Genomic DNA, 15,002 nt, shown 5'->3' on the forward strand with positions numbered 1-15,002 from the left:
GTCCTAGTGTATGGACGCATCGGCCTACAGGCCAAGGGTCCAATAGTGGTGATCACATAATGATGTGATCAATAGGTCCTAGAATATTATAAATAAGACTCGGCTGCCCTAACCTTGAAGTGCCCTTAGTGCATTCGTACTAAGTATGCCATGCTCCAATACCAAACACATCACTAGAAAACCTTGTCTCTACGATGTACATTGTCACTATAAGCTCAATGTCAATGGAGTTACATCCGCAATATCCTCAAGAACAAAGAGGGGAAAACAACTCTTTACTAAACCGACACAAGCAACTTCCAGCTCCAGCCGATTTTTCTACTTAACCAAATACTCGTGATAAACAGTCTGACAAGATCGTTTAGTCCTAGGGTAAGAGAATGGATACAGTACCAACAAAAATCGGTGTATGTGCTTTCTAAATTCTCCACTGTTTTTCATGATTCATGGTTCATTTGATTCGTTGCAAGGCTATAAGAAAAAGAAATTGCACTTTGCATCTAAATCATCACAAACCCAAGCTTCAATTGATGTTGCGTTATGGTTTTTCAAAAGTGTAAAATGAGACACAAATGGGCAAAGGTTTGAAAACAATGAAGAGCTACTAGAGTGGCAACGTCTACATGAGATAGATGTGCGACACATTAGTCCTATTGGCCAATTCACCACGTAAAACTTGTTGTTTTACACCGCTAAATGATATTTTATTAGTCTTGCAACATGACCCAAAAATGTCACTCTTCTACGGATTGCCATTTTATTGGCCCCCTTACCCAATGATCAAGGATTGATTTAGGTTCAACTGGAACATAACCAGCAACATCCTCAAGCCACAATACTTCCTCGATTGGAACTATCAATTCACCTTGCTTGTCATGGATGCCAAGAAACCTAGTAGCTTCTAGAAACTTCTAGAAGATTCCAAAAAGTTCTAGAAGATTCTTTTGGAATTTCTAGAACAATGTCTACACCAGCACTTGCATTGGTGCTTGCATCACCATCACTTATGTCATCACCTATGTCAACAATGCTTTATGTTATCAATGATGTCATCATCTAAAAGCTTCCTTGATCTCCTCGACTCAATTGTACCATCACACAAAGAATTGTAACTCATGGTTGCATGGGTCATTTTGGCCTTTTGCAAACTTTAACATATCATTTAAGTTCTCCCAATACCCCCTCTCCCTCTCCCTCTCTCACTTTCATCCACACTCCCTCTCCCTCTCCCTCTCCCTTTCCCAAACCCCTCTTCCTCTCCCTCTCCTCCTTTCTCCTCCCCTTCATCTATCTCAAACCTTTACCTCCATCGCTTTCTCCCTCTCTTTCTCTTGCCCTTCTACCTCTTACAAGTTACTGCTATCTACATTTTATGTTCCGATTCCTTATCTTTACCTAACACACTCTTACACTTCATACCATGATGCCTCTATCTCTTCATGAAGCTTTTGGTTTGTAAAATACAAATCTTGAGAAGGCCACGTACAAATCAAATTGCTACCAATGGACTCGAAAGTTTCGTGGAAAACCATGACTATAACAAGTAGTGTGACAAGGCTACTCGTTCACTTGACAAAGGTGGGTAGACAATCTGGCCCATGTCCCCAAATCCCTCGAGCCCTAGCCAATGAGATCGTGACGTACTCTTCACTCTCCAATCAAAGCAGCAATGTCTCATCAAGCATGGCAAAGGCTCAAGAGGAGCTTGTCACCCCAACATACACGTAGATGCTTGTAAATCTCCTAGTGCATCCACCTCAACAGCCTCGAGCACTATCACCACCATTGAAAGAAAAAGCCTAAGAGGCAAATTTCTCTACAATAGGCTATGGGGGATATTTCCCATTCTTTTTCTTTCCTTAAGACAACCAAAGGAATGTGGAGATAGAGATTGTGTGCACTATCATTGAGTGCAATCTCCAATTTCATTTCTTCAAGTGGATTAATGGAGGAAGATCATCCAAGCCATTGCCATGCTTGGTCCATGTAAGCATCGGTACGGGGTCACCTACAATGCAATGACATGCATACCAAAAAGTTTGATGAGGAGAGGGAGAGAATCAACATGTCACTCAATCCCATACACCAAATGGGTAAAGTTTGGATTGTCTATAATTTCCAATGGATAGAGCAACAAGAAGAAATGAAGCATCATCAACATTTTTGTTTCTTCTCCTCTCTGCACATTTTTCTTGTGGGCCATAGATACAACAAACACATACAACAAGCAATTATCAAGATTAGTCTTAAATTTTCAAATTTATCTTTAAGTTCATTTCACATTTCACCTTTTATAATACTTATCATTCTTCTAACTCTTCTAAGTCTTGCATCCTCATTCATGATTCAAATTACCTCAATGTCTCTTCTAGATTCTACTTCAATCATAACTCTCTACCTCTTCTACTTCATCTACCTCACCTTCCTCCTCTTCTACTTGTGCATATAGGTTGGTGTTGCCAACGTGGTGCAAGTACTCACGAACAATGCCTATCGTTGTCAAAGGATGGTACACTTGCGAGAAGTCGAATTCCCATCCATTGTGTAGACCATGTGCCTCCCATTGCATCAGATTTCTCAAAGAAGATATTGGAACGCCAGACTAGGTCAAGAAGATTGTTGTGGATGCTTGCCTTATTATGAATGGCATCACAAAGAAGATGAAAGTACTATCACCTTCCGTGCCTACAATGATGTAGAGTTAACGAAGCCCTCCAAAACCCCTTTTGCTAGCACATGGTTGCTTCTTGAGTAACTATATGACATGCAAAACAAAATTCAACAAGCCATGGTCTTGAAGTTCAAAAAATGGATGGAGGAGTCACTCTCAAGTGTGGAAGAGGAAACAACCATTCAAAAGCTTTGTTTGAGAGTGTCGCTTTGAAACAACATGTAGGCCTTAGTTATAGCAATCACCCTCTTGTATAGGATATTGCACATTTTGAAGGTTTCAATTCTAAAGGCCAAATCTAATGTTTTTTTTAGTGTGGTGTTGATATTTTGGATGCCACACCAAGGCATGATGACATCATCTATTTCATGAAAAAAATATAAAAGTGGAAGAAGATCCATCCATGGGCTTGCTGCTCTCTTACATCTTGCAAGCAAAAAACCATTTCTTTTCATGAATCAAGAGCTAGCATTAGATGAGAACCGGCATAGTATAATCTTGCAAGGACTCATTAATTATAGTGACTAAAGAAAACTGCCTTTCCTAACATTCTGTTGTACAAAAGAATTCATTTTTGCCAAACCTTAAGTTAGTAATCAAATGTGCAAGGTTGTTTAACACATGTGATACACATGGTAGTTATTTCATAGTAACAAGCCAAAGACCCCAAGGATGCAGTGGGTGCCAAAGGCAAAAGTTGCAATAAGTTATGCCTAACAAGTACTAAGTGGTACCCTGTGTTGGATTTTGGCCTAGACCAATTTATTGGCTATTAGTGTGAGTGGTGACATTAGAGACTACGCATTAATTAATTAATTAATGCCAGTCTAACAGCTAATAATTGCTTAAGGATACTTGGAAAATAAGTCGGGCTAGTCAATTTAATGATTAATTAGTGAAATTAATTTTTTGGAGCACTAGAATAATTATTAAAATAATTTAATAAGCTGTATAATATTGAAAAATGGGATTAAAAGGCTGCCACTTGGCAAAACTTGTCTATACAAGTGGAAAAAACGTTTCTAAGGGCTGGTGGAAGTCTATTCCAGCCATTGTGAGAGAAAAGAAGGCTATTAGAGAGCAAGGTAAGGCTCTTGATGTGATTTGCAGCCATCAAAGATCAGTCCTACAGCATCTGACAACAGTTTGGAGCTCTCCGAAAGCAGGTGACAACAGCCCAAGATCCTGTTGGTGCAAATGACAACATAAGGAGGAGGCAGTGGTATTTCTGACAATCCTAAGCTGTAGATGACAGCTTCCATGGTTGTTTAAGCAAGGAAGCAGTAACTTTTTAGTGTTTCTCGTGATGAAACTCTAAAATTTCTCTCTAAAGTAAAGCATTCTCTCTCATCCCGTAGCCATCTCTCAAGTTACCTCAACATTTTCCAATAGTTTGAACCATTAGAGAAAGAGATTTCAATCAATCTCTACTGTAAACCCTAATTTACAATAGAATTTGGGATTTTGTCAATTGCCTTGGAATGCATGCTAAAAATTAAGGGCCTAAGACTTGAATTCCAACAGCTAAAATTGAGGAATTTCAAGGAGATTCTAGAGGCCAACCAACCAATATCAGATCTAGGGCTGAATTTTTCTTTCAAGAAGCAAGGTAAAGACCAATCCCCAAGCAAACCAAGAGGCAAATTGGTTTGGAGGCTTGTCAATCAGTTTTGACAGCAAGAGAGACTTGGATGAGCAGAGGACATCAGAGGATCTCAGTTGTGCTCCTCCTATTTGCAATATGAGATAAAGAAATACCGCAAGGGGTGCCAATTTTAGGGCCAACAAGGTGTCCAATGTTCAAGATTAAAGTGGTAAAGTGTGCATTTTCAATTTATGTGAATTTTGTGCTTGCTGTAATTAGTCCTTAATCAGGTTATTTAAGGTAGGCTAGTTTCAGTAGCTAAGCACATGGCAATTAGAGCGACTAATTTACAATCGCTCTAACTTACATATGCTATGTATCATGCATGAGCTGCCTATGTACAAATAGGTAAGTTAGTAAGTTTCAACATTTTCAGCTCATTGAATATTACAAATAATAAGTAAGATTCGCATCTTGATGTGCAAATTCTTGTAATTTTGCTCCAATTAGGTAAATATTGATGAGCTAAAATTGACTATGGAAACTCTAAAGAGTATCAACAAAGAGCGCAACGAAGAGCAAGAGACCATCTTCAAGGACCTCTATATAGAGTTGGAAGAGATCGACTACCAAGTCTCATATACCCACAAGGGCCACTGAGTCATTGCTCGAGTTGCAAGCACCAGTATCACTAGTGTACCAGCCATCAAGACGTGTGGTGAGGCTCTAAGAGCTACTCTATTGCAGCAATAATAATTCTAAAGGATACTCCAATTAGGGAACCCGAGTATTCAGATGACGGAAATGTCATCAGTGATAGTGACTTTGGTGAGCCGTTTGACTCTTCTAGTGAGGGCGGCTACCTCAACATTGAAACGTCTAAGTGATAGTCTGGGGAGCTGGTGAATAAGAGTAGACCAAGGCACCTGTCTAGCATTACGGCGAACCACCGTAACCCAGGAATTATCCTAAGGAGACAAGTTTTGACCCACCGAAGGCGATGCATGCTGAATACCAGCTTGAGAAGCAACCTTCTTTTCATCTACTTGTCCCTGTTGGACAAACTGCTCAGGAACAGCTTCAGGCTGTTGAACCATCTGTTGGGTAGATGGTCATGCATATCTAAATCACGATCCATAGACGACTGCATTATCTCCTAGCTTTTGCCACATTTTGAAATGAAATGTCCCAATTGTCCACACCTGAAATAGTGTCTAGCAAATGTGTCCCATTTCAGCTCATAAACCAAAGTTTGCTATCCGAGAACCTCAAAATAAACTTTGGTCGCGGGCGAGGTTTCCCAATATCTCAAAGCATACATGCCCTATTCCTATTAAAGGAAGCCAACCGAGGCTCCACCAACACCTCGCCCAGAGATCTCAAAACTCTGGGGAGCGGAAGAGATCCTCAAAAAAACCCCTCGGGCCATCATAAATCTCTTCCACAAGGGAAACCTGTCCTTGCCGTAAAGCATCATCCTGACACATCTCCACATTGGAAGGCATGGATAGCAACCATACACGAATTCTAGTGATCAATGGGGTTCTTCCCATAAAGTAAAAGATGGCTGCCCTCTCATGGAAGGCAGCAATCTGCTATAGAACCAGATCAATACCCATAACAGCAACCACATGTTCCCCTTGTGGTAAAGAACTCGCTTTACCCTCATTAGCTTGAGCATATTCCAACATCACATGATTGGCAGAGGCCAGCATAAACTAAAAAACTCATTAGTTTGAGAACACAAAGCATGAACATTTTGCTGAGGCAAATTCAGGGCACACAAGTTCGGTTCTTCGACCGACATCTTGCGACATTTACCCATCTCGTCTCCTTCCATTAACTGCCCAGAATCTTTAGTTGGCGAATCGCCATCTGATTCTGCCAAGTCTTTATCATCCCCATTTCCAATATGCTGGTCTAGAAAGGCCATATCAATACCATTAGATTCCTGCAAATTCACCATTTCGCAGGTTTATGCTAGTTACACAAATTATTCCAACTCTAGCTATCTGTCACAGAACAAAACTGAATCTGTCTCCTTCTATAGACCATTGTACCTCAGTACCTCAGGACCACAACACCAATCTATACTCTGCTGTTCAGTTTAAACAGACCTTTTACAATCTCAAACACTCACAGTCTGTCTTACCTGAGATTAGAGCAGGTCTTCACACCTTGTTGTCAGACGCTAAGTAGGACGCCTCAGGTATGTCAGATTAGGGCAATGAGGATTGATAGTGGTACTGGGACAGAGCACGTGTGCTGGGCAGAAGGCAGACTTAGCTCGAGCAGGCGGAAGACAGGCATTTAGGTGTTAGGGGCAGGAGACGAAGTGACTGGATAAGCAGGACGAAACGAGACCCCGCTGTGGTCAGAGCAAGGGGAACAAGCAGTGCGCGGAGCACAACCGAAACTCTCTCTCTCGAGCGTCAGGAGAAGCACGTCCGCAGGCAGGTAGGCACATCCGCAGGTCCTCTCTCTCTCTCTCGAGCAGACGCGATCCCCACAGGGCTACACTCTCGATCTTCACAGGACAGGCCTTCAGGAGCTCCTTCACATCGTAGGCGACGTGGACCATCTCTCTCTCTCTCTCTCTCTCTCTCTCTCTCTCTCTCTCTCTCTCTCTCTCTCTCTCTCTCTCTCTCTCTCTCTCTCTCTCTCTCTCTCTCTCTCTCTCTCGCCCCGTCATCACCCGTCTCCCCGCCGTCCCGAGTCCCGCCCTTGTCCGAAGTTCCACCCTCGTCCGAGTTCCCCACACAATCTCGTCCAAGTTCCCCCCACATTCGGACGCATCGCCGTCATCGCCCGTCTCTCCCCGCCGTCCGTCCCTCGTCTGAGTCATGCCCTCGTCCGAGTTCCGCCCTCGTCTGAGTTCCCCCCACAATCTCGTCCGAGTTCCCCCCACATTCGGACGTCTCTCATCCGAGTTCCCCCCACAATCGGACGCCCCCCCCCCCCCCTCCTCCCCACGTCACAATCGGACACCCCCCTCTCCACGTGACCACCCTCCCCGTCCATACCGTCCAAGCCGCCGGACCATGCACGTCAGCCCGCCCCTACCATCGCCCTCCCTGCTCTTCCGACAAGAGCAGTCGCCATCTCTCCTCTCTTCGTAGCAGCCGCCCCCTTCCCCCCCGCCCTGCTACAGGCCTCCCTCGCGCCCCGGACTCGGCACCCATATCACACCACCCGAATTTTCAGCCACCTCCCACCACCGCCCATCACGCATCCGCCACCACAATGAGGCCAGATGCACACATCCCCTGAGCAAGCCCAGGAACCGTGAGGAAGGGATGGGCTCGAGCAAGACATCCCCGTCACCAGGCAACTGCACAAGAGGGGAGAAAAATGAGAAATACTCAGCGATTTGGAGCAGCATTGACAAGGTGACAAACTACCACACAAGGAAAGGCATGGAGGCCCTCCGAGATGTATGCAAGGCGCATGACCAAGACATCAGCAACATCAAGGAAATCATGGCAGCAATGTGCGCAGAAACTGCACACCAAATCAAGGAGGAAATAAGCACGAAAGTGCAAGACTGGAAGAACGAAATCTACGCCGAGATCGCATCACACTTCACCTCTTGGAAGGTGGACATTGAAACATCCCTCCAGGAGAGAAACAGGGTGATCGAAGAACTGAGGCACGAGCTCGATGAATATAGAAACCAGTTGGATCTACTCAAGAAGGAGGAAGGAGAAATCACCGAAACAATGGCCACCAAGGTACAAACCGAGATCAACGAGCTGAAGACATAAGTAACAAAGGAGCTCAACACATGGGCGAATATAGTGAAACAAGCACAAGCCGAAGTGGCCGAGAACTCCAAATGGATTGAGGTAGCCAAGAAGTCACCAACAAAGAAGGAGGAGTTTGTGAATGCAGCACTGGAGGAGGAGAAAAAGAGAAAGCTTAGAGCGCTCCACATCCCGGTAGTCGGATGGAAGGAAGGGGATAGCCCCCTGGCAGACGTCAAACAGATATGTGAAAAGCTTGGAGTAGCGGACCCTCAAATAGTGGAGAACGCATGGCACGTAGGGAAGGACCTCACCAAGGGAAGGCCTCTTATCCTCAAATTTGCCAACCTAGAATCCAGACGAGCCTTCCTCTCCAAAAGGACAGCTCTAAAAGGGGAAAAAGTCTACCTGGAGGATGACCTCACACCCGCACAGGTGGCACACCGTAAAGAATGCATGCCACACATCCTAGAGGCTTGCAAAGCGGGGAAATGGGCAGTATACAGAGATGGTCGCGTCATCATCACAGATAAATGCCAATGACGGGGCGCGGCCTATGAGACCCACCTGAGGTTTGCAGTGTGGAACTGCAACGGAGCTATGAAAACAGATGCAAGATTATTCCAGGAGACCTTCACCGGCAAGGACATCGTCCTCTACACAGAAACCCACCAAAGCCCAGGCACCTACTTACCAGAAGTGAGGGGATATAGATGGGAGACGGCATGCCGCCCTAGAGCCCTGCAGGTTATGTCAAATTGCAGGTAGGCATATGCAACCTCACTATACCAAGTACCCAAGCAGCCCCAGGTACCCCAGCCCCCAGGGAGCAGACCCAGATCATCCACATTCTTCAGCACGAGGCGGGTTCGGGACGCCATTGATAGACTCCAAAATGGCCGTGCCCAAGACCACGAAGGCTTGGTAGCAGAGCATTTGATCCATGCCAGAGACATATTGGCACCTCTCCTAGCACACATGTTCAACAGAGCCCTATGCGAAGGCTTCCCTGCCAGCTGGTCAGGCAACACCATAATACCTATCCTGAAGACTGGAGACCCCATGGTTCCCACAAACTACCGAATAGTCATGGTTGGCCATGTACTAGCCAAGCTCTATGGATCCATACTGGACCACGAGCTGAGCAAGTGGGCAGAGCAACACCAACATCAGGTGGCAGGACAAGCAAGATTTAGGAGGGGTTTCTGCACCCTTGACCATATCCTCACACTGAGAGCCATCATAGAGGAGGGCAGAGCACACGGAAGACGGGTGTAATGCTGCTTCGTGGACTTCCGCAAGGCCTTTGACACAGTCCCACGAGCAAGGCTCACACAGAGACTACAGGAACTGGAGGTCCCAACCGAAATGCGATGGGGAATAGTGGCACTATACGAATCAGTAACGGGCCGAGTCCGGGCACCAGAAGGGCTGTCAAAGGAGATAACCAGCACCATCGGAGTCAAGCAGGGATGCCCATTCTCACCCACCCTATTTGGCCTCTACATTGATGAGATCTCAGAGTACATAGATAGATTGGGCGAGGAGGGATCGAGCCTGGGAGGGACAGTGATACCCATCTTACTATATGCGGACGACATAGTCCTCATCTCCAGCACACCTGAAGGGCTACAGCGCCAATTGGACACACTACAGACCTTCTGCCAAGACAAAGACCTAACTGTGAACCTGGGGAAAACCAAGATCATGGTGTTCAACACATCAACCCAATGGCTCCGACGGTCGGTACCCCCCTTCACATACGGCGGAGAGACCGTGGACGTGGTCCAAAGATACGTCTATGTGGGAACTACATTCTCTGGACCGAGATTTACCCTAAGAAAAGCAGCAGAAGATAGACTAATCCGAGGCTATGCAGCCCTCGGGTCAATGGAGAACCAATGTGCCCGCATACAGTTCCAGGAACCCCGGACAAAGCTCTGGCTTTTTGACACCTTGGTCACATCAGCCCTCCTATACGGGGCTCCCATATGGGGATCCAGTCTCTACCACATGCGGAGGGCCCCACAGGACCAGCCCCCACTGCCTAAGGAGGAGGCCACCTATGAGGGATAGGAGCAGATGGAGAGACCCTTAATACTTATGATCTCACGGATGATCCGAAGCAAGCCCTCCATACCACACAAGATCATCCGCGCAGAGCTGGGGGCACCACCCCTCGTGGCTGAGGCCCTCTTCCAGACCGTGACCTTCTTGCACCGAATATGGGACCTGCCCCAGCACCGGTACCCCAGACTCGCCCTGGAGTCATCCAAACAACTAGCAACACAAGGGGACACTGAGTGCTGGTATGCCCGAACAGAGACTTGGCTACAGCTGCATGGCCTGCACATGGACCACCTCCCCCCACTACAATACAGCCTAGACTGCCCACACCTGGAGCTCAGCCAAGAGGAGGTGAATCGCATCATCAGAATGGATATCATCCAGACAGACACAGCCAGGACATGGGTGACCCCCACGTCGGAACTAGGAACCAAGAAGGCTTTCTACCGAGAGCACTTCCTACACATCTCCCCAGATGGCTTCATCACCCGCCCAAGCTACATGGACACACACCTGTCTCACGGGATCAGAAGTGCCATTGGACAGATCCACACGTCCTCACACCAACTACGGGTTGAAACGAGCAGATACGGGGCCAACCCCCTCCCCCCAAAAGACCGAATCTGTCAGCTCTGCCATCTCGAGCCAAAGACAGAGGAACACTATATCTGTAGATGCCCAGTGCTCTACGAAATCCGAGGACGCTTCCACTACCTATTCAGCAAAGGATTCGGACCACTCTCCAAGGTGATGGAATTCAAAGACCAAAGATGCCTGGGGCTCTTTCTACTGGAAATAAGACGCCACAGAGACCACCTCCTACGAACCACGGAGCAAAGACAAGGAGCCACCAACCAACGCACACTCAACGAATTCTACCAAATACCAGCTACCCTCCCCACCACCGAGTCCCCCACTAGCCCCACCGTCCCCCCGACCCCGGGGGACCACCTTAGAAATAGCCACAACGAGAGGCAAAGCCCGGCGCCCACGCCCCACCGGCCCCCGTCCCCGCAGAAGACACATGTCGAAGATACAAGGGATACTACGCCGCCATCGGAGGGCCCTGCCCCGCCGCTTTAGTCTCTCCATGTTAGACCGACCCATGCGGGACATCCTAGGATGAATACTCTAGGAGCAGTTCCACACCGCAATGGGAGTACCTCTAGACTGTATCCAGTCTAGATATCATTTTGTACCCACTCAATTTAGTTCAACATAGCATAAACGTTAGCTTCACTGGGACTTTTGAAATCTCCCAAACATTTTGTATGCAACGTTTTGGTCTCGTAGGCCAACTTGGCCTGTTGTAGACGTTAATATAACTTTCTTTCTTCTCTCTCTCTCTCTCTCTCTCTCTCTCTCTCTCTCTCTCTCTCTCTCTCTCTCTCTCTCTCTCTCTCTCTCTCTCTCTCTCTCTCTCTCTCTCTCTCTCTCTCTCTCTCTCTCTCTCTCTCTCTCTCTCTCTCTCTCTCTCTCTCAGGCAGAGCTCACCGCCCACACCTGGCAAGCCCACACTCCCACAGGAGACACCACCTGCAAATACAGCGGATACTACAACGCCACCGAGGAACCATACCCCGCCGCTTCAGCCTCTCCATGCTAGACAGGCCCATGCAGGACATCTTAAGATGACCCGCTCCATGAACAGTTCCACACTACACTTGAAGCGCATCTAGATTGTATCGAGTCTGTATACCATTTTGTACCTACTCACCTAGTTCACCATAACACCAAATAGTAGCTTTACTGGGACTTGGAAAACTTTCTAGACATTTTGTATGTAACCTTTTGGTCTCATAGGCCAACTTGGCCTTTTTTAGACGTTAATATAACTCTCTCTCTCTCTCTCTCTCTCTCTCTCTCTCTCTCTCTCTCCGTGCCAATTGAAGTATCATTAGTGAATTTGATGCATTTCAGCAGTAAATTTGCAAGTACAGCTATGAATTTCTGTAGAAATTAGGGTTTTTGAGTTATCTCAAGAAGCGTGCCTTCAAAACTTAGCATGCAAAAAAACTTAATTGTCCCAACTTTATGTGTCCAAAGAGAATCAAGTTAAAAATTCATGTCCCCATGATACACACACACACATTGCACGAAGGTAACTTTTTGCTAAAAGCATTAAGCACTCTAAGCTCTGTATTCAGCTTCTCTATACAAGCAAGAAGTTTGGCAACAAGAAAGAGTGTTCTTCAGCATCTGCCCACACTCCTGACCATTTATTCTTTGTCATTTCCACTTAGATCCAACAGAGTTGCTTGCTTAGTTTCATCTATGCTGCCCCAAAAAAAAAAAAGATTCACTTCAGCGACTAACTGTCCTAAGCAGCTAACATTGCAACAAGGCACTATATGGTCTCTTGCCATGACAAAATGGCACACATGTGGTCCGAACTGAAGCAAATAAAAAAACAGACATAACATACAGCTATGCCTTGCTCATGACTGAAATTAATGCATTGTACTTTAATGATTCTTGTTGGTAATTCCAACTTTGGAAAGTGCCCTCAAGGTTTGATTGTTCCACTTGTATGAAGCTCAATAAAAGTAGATCCTTGGATGAATCTGATTGCCTTAAATTTTGATATATAACTCTTACTGATCGAACACTTGCTAAAACAATTGCAAAATAGAATTGCATGAGTTTGTAATGCAATACACGTTGAAATGATTGGAGTTTCAAGTCACACCACTTTCAATGCAGATATGGCAGCAAAGTAAGGTGCTCCAGTATACTCTCGGCATCCGCCAACCACTGCAACTTTGCCTGTCCCACACCACCATTGCAAACAGATTTTACAACCATGTCGAATACAACACTAGCAGATAATGTGGCATTCTAACTTCACGAATGATATGTTGTCCACTAGGTGAATGAGTAATAGACAAGCAGTTAATAGTTTGCCCCTATCTAGAACACCTACTCAATATCACACAATTATTGATTTGTACTATCCGAAACACCAACTCAAAATACACAATTAATCCTTTGTCCCTATCTCAAGCACCTACAAAAACACATTCACAGTAAAATAAGTGTACTACAAAGAACATGCAAAATGAGTATGACAAAAAGGATTGCCCTAGAAGCACAATCAAATTAACATCAACCCAATACAATGCCCTTAGAAGTACTATTAAGCTATGGTCAACTCTACAAAGTGGGAATGTGATTCAACATGGGATGCACAGCAAATATTTGATATCGTTAATCTTACTTAATCAATGCATACACAATTGACAAGAAAAGGTTTGGAGAATAGAAACATAGAAAGCACAGCCCCACAACAAAGATACCATTTAAATCTCTAAACGGCAACTATCTATCAAAATTTAACGAGACAAGTGAATCTTGTCTCACCAACTCAACTCTATACAATAGGAATGTAACTTACTAGGGGTTGCATGACCGGTATTTTACATAATCAATCACGTGCAAAATTGAAAGAAAAACGTCTAGATAATGAAAAAAGCACAACAATAAGGTGGGAACAGCCCAATGCCTCACAATGTGAAAAGCGCGGATCTAGAGCATGGCAAGAGCTATGGATGATGGAAGATGAAGACAAGACTCATATTGACATAGACAACAAGAGACCAACGTTACACAAGTGAATAAGGTTCCAAGATGGAAGCTTGGACTCATAAAGACAATCTTGTGTAATGGACTGACACTGACAAGACACTAAGTGAAAGTACAAAGCATCATGATATTGTACTCATTCCATGTACAAGTGATAGTCAAGTACAATGCTTTATAGAAGTTGGGTTGTTCCACTCTCCTCACTGTGCATATGGGATTCGGGGCATCTCTTCCTAGAGCATACATCATTTGTCTATTTCTCAACACCCCCCTCAAATGATGAGTCCCTACACTCGCTGGCTTTTGCCCCTCTACATAGTGACATGGCCCGAGAGACTAACTCAAAGGCAGCCTAGTCAAGTTAAAGCTTGAAACTTTACATCTTTGGCAAGGGTTTTTTACAAAGAAAATCCACTAAGGGAAAATTTTATGAAAGATACAATGAAAATTCTTTAGAACAATCTGTCAAAGTTGTTGGTGGTAGTGGAAGCATCTTCTTCTTCTTCTTCATTCATAAATTAGTTCTAGTGGTAATCGTTCTGCATCTGCTCTGCTCTTTTCTTGTGGAAACATTCACTGGCTATATGGCCAGTCTTACCACAATAATGATATATCATCCGATTTTTGTTGTCAGTGTTGAATCCTCGACCTCTTTCTTTGGAGGTATCATTGCCTGGGGACTAAATGATGATGTGCTACATCATATCTCTCGCATTAGAGATGCTAGAATTGCTTGGGAGGAACTTGACAGGATGTTTGGTACCCAAGCAAAGAATTCAAAGGTAAAATTACTCGTATAGTTTTATAAGCACGATATAAAAGACAATGCTTTTATGACCATATACATTAACAAGTCCAAGAGCCTAAAAACCCAGCTTGCAACTCTTAAGAAGAATATTGATGAAGATGAAGCAATAACCGTATTGCTTGCAAGTGTAAATAAGAATCCATATAAGAATCTTGCATCCACCCTAAGTAATGTTTCAAGTCTCTCACTTAAAGATATTGAGCACTCTCTTCTTGATGAAGAGGAAAAAGAGAAGAACAAGAATGCAAAAGATGGTATCCCATCATCTAGGGAAAAACTCTTATACAACAAAAGAGCTACTGGACCCTAGTGCCTTGTTATTCATCTTCTTCCATTCTTTGGTTTTTGGTGGAGCTACTCCAAGGATCCCACTTTCTAAATCTTATTTCCCGTCATCTGCATCACCTTCATCATTTTCAAAGAGATCCCAGAGGTCTTTCCTCATGAGGTGGTACATGGTCTTTTCTTTCTAGGCATAGAAGCCTTCTCTATTGAACTTTGCTATTTGTTTGAGCTCTACCATTTTTTATCAATAGCCAATCAGCA

General features: G+C 44.9%; 1 protein-coding gene across 6 annotated transcripts in view; it reads right to left on the bottom strand.

The window, feature by feature from the left end:
- The window catches only part of LOC148014405 (pfkB-like carbohydrate kinase family protein), a 104,884-nt gene that overhangs the window by 56,244 nt on the left and 33,638 nt on the right, over positions 1-15,002 (bottom strand). For all 6 annotated transcript variants that reach the window (XR_015688639.1, XR_015688640.1, XM_087666705.1 and 3 more), the window contains exon 2: positions 12,756-12,832. Coding sequence is in view for 4 of the 6 variants with exons in the window: in XM_087666705.1 (XP_087522831.1) it covers positions 12,756-12,832 (77 nt within the window). In the remaining 2 variants the exon portion in view is untranslated. The remainder of the gene's footprint in view (positions 1-12,755; positions 12,833-15,002) is intronic.

This window comes from Lygodium microphyllum, chromosome 25 (genome assembly GCF_053477565.2).
Source record: "Lygodium microphyllum isolate KBCC chromosome 25, Lygodium_microphyllum_v1.1.10, whole genome shotgun sequence".
Taxonomy (NCBI): Eukaryota; Viridiplantae; Streptophyta; class Polypodiopsida; order Schizaeales; family Lygodiaceae; genus Lygodium; species Lygodium microphyllum.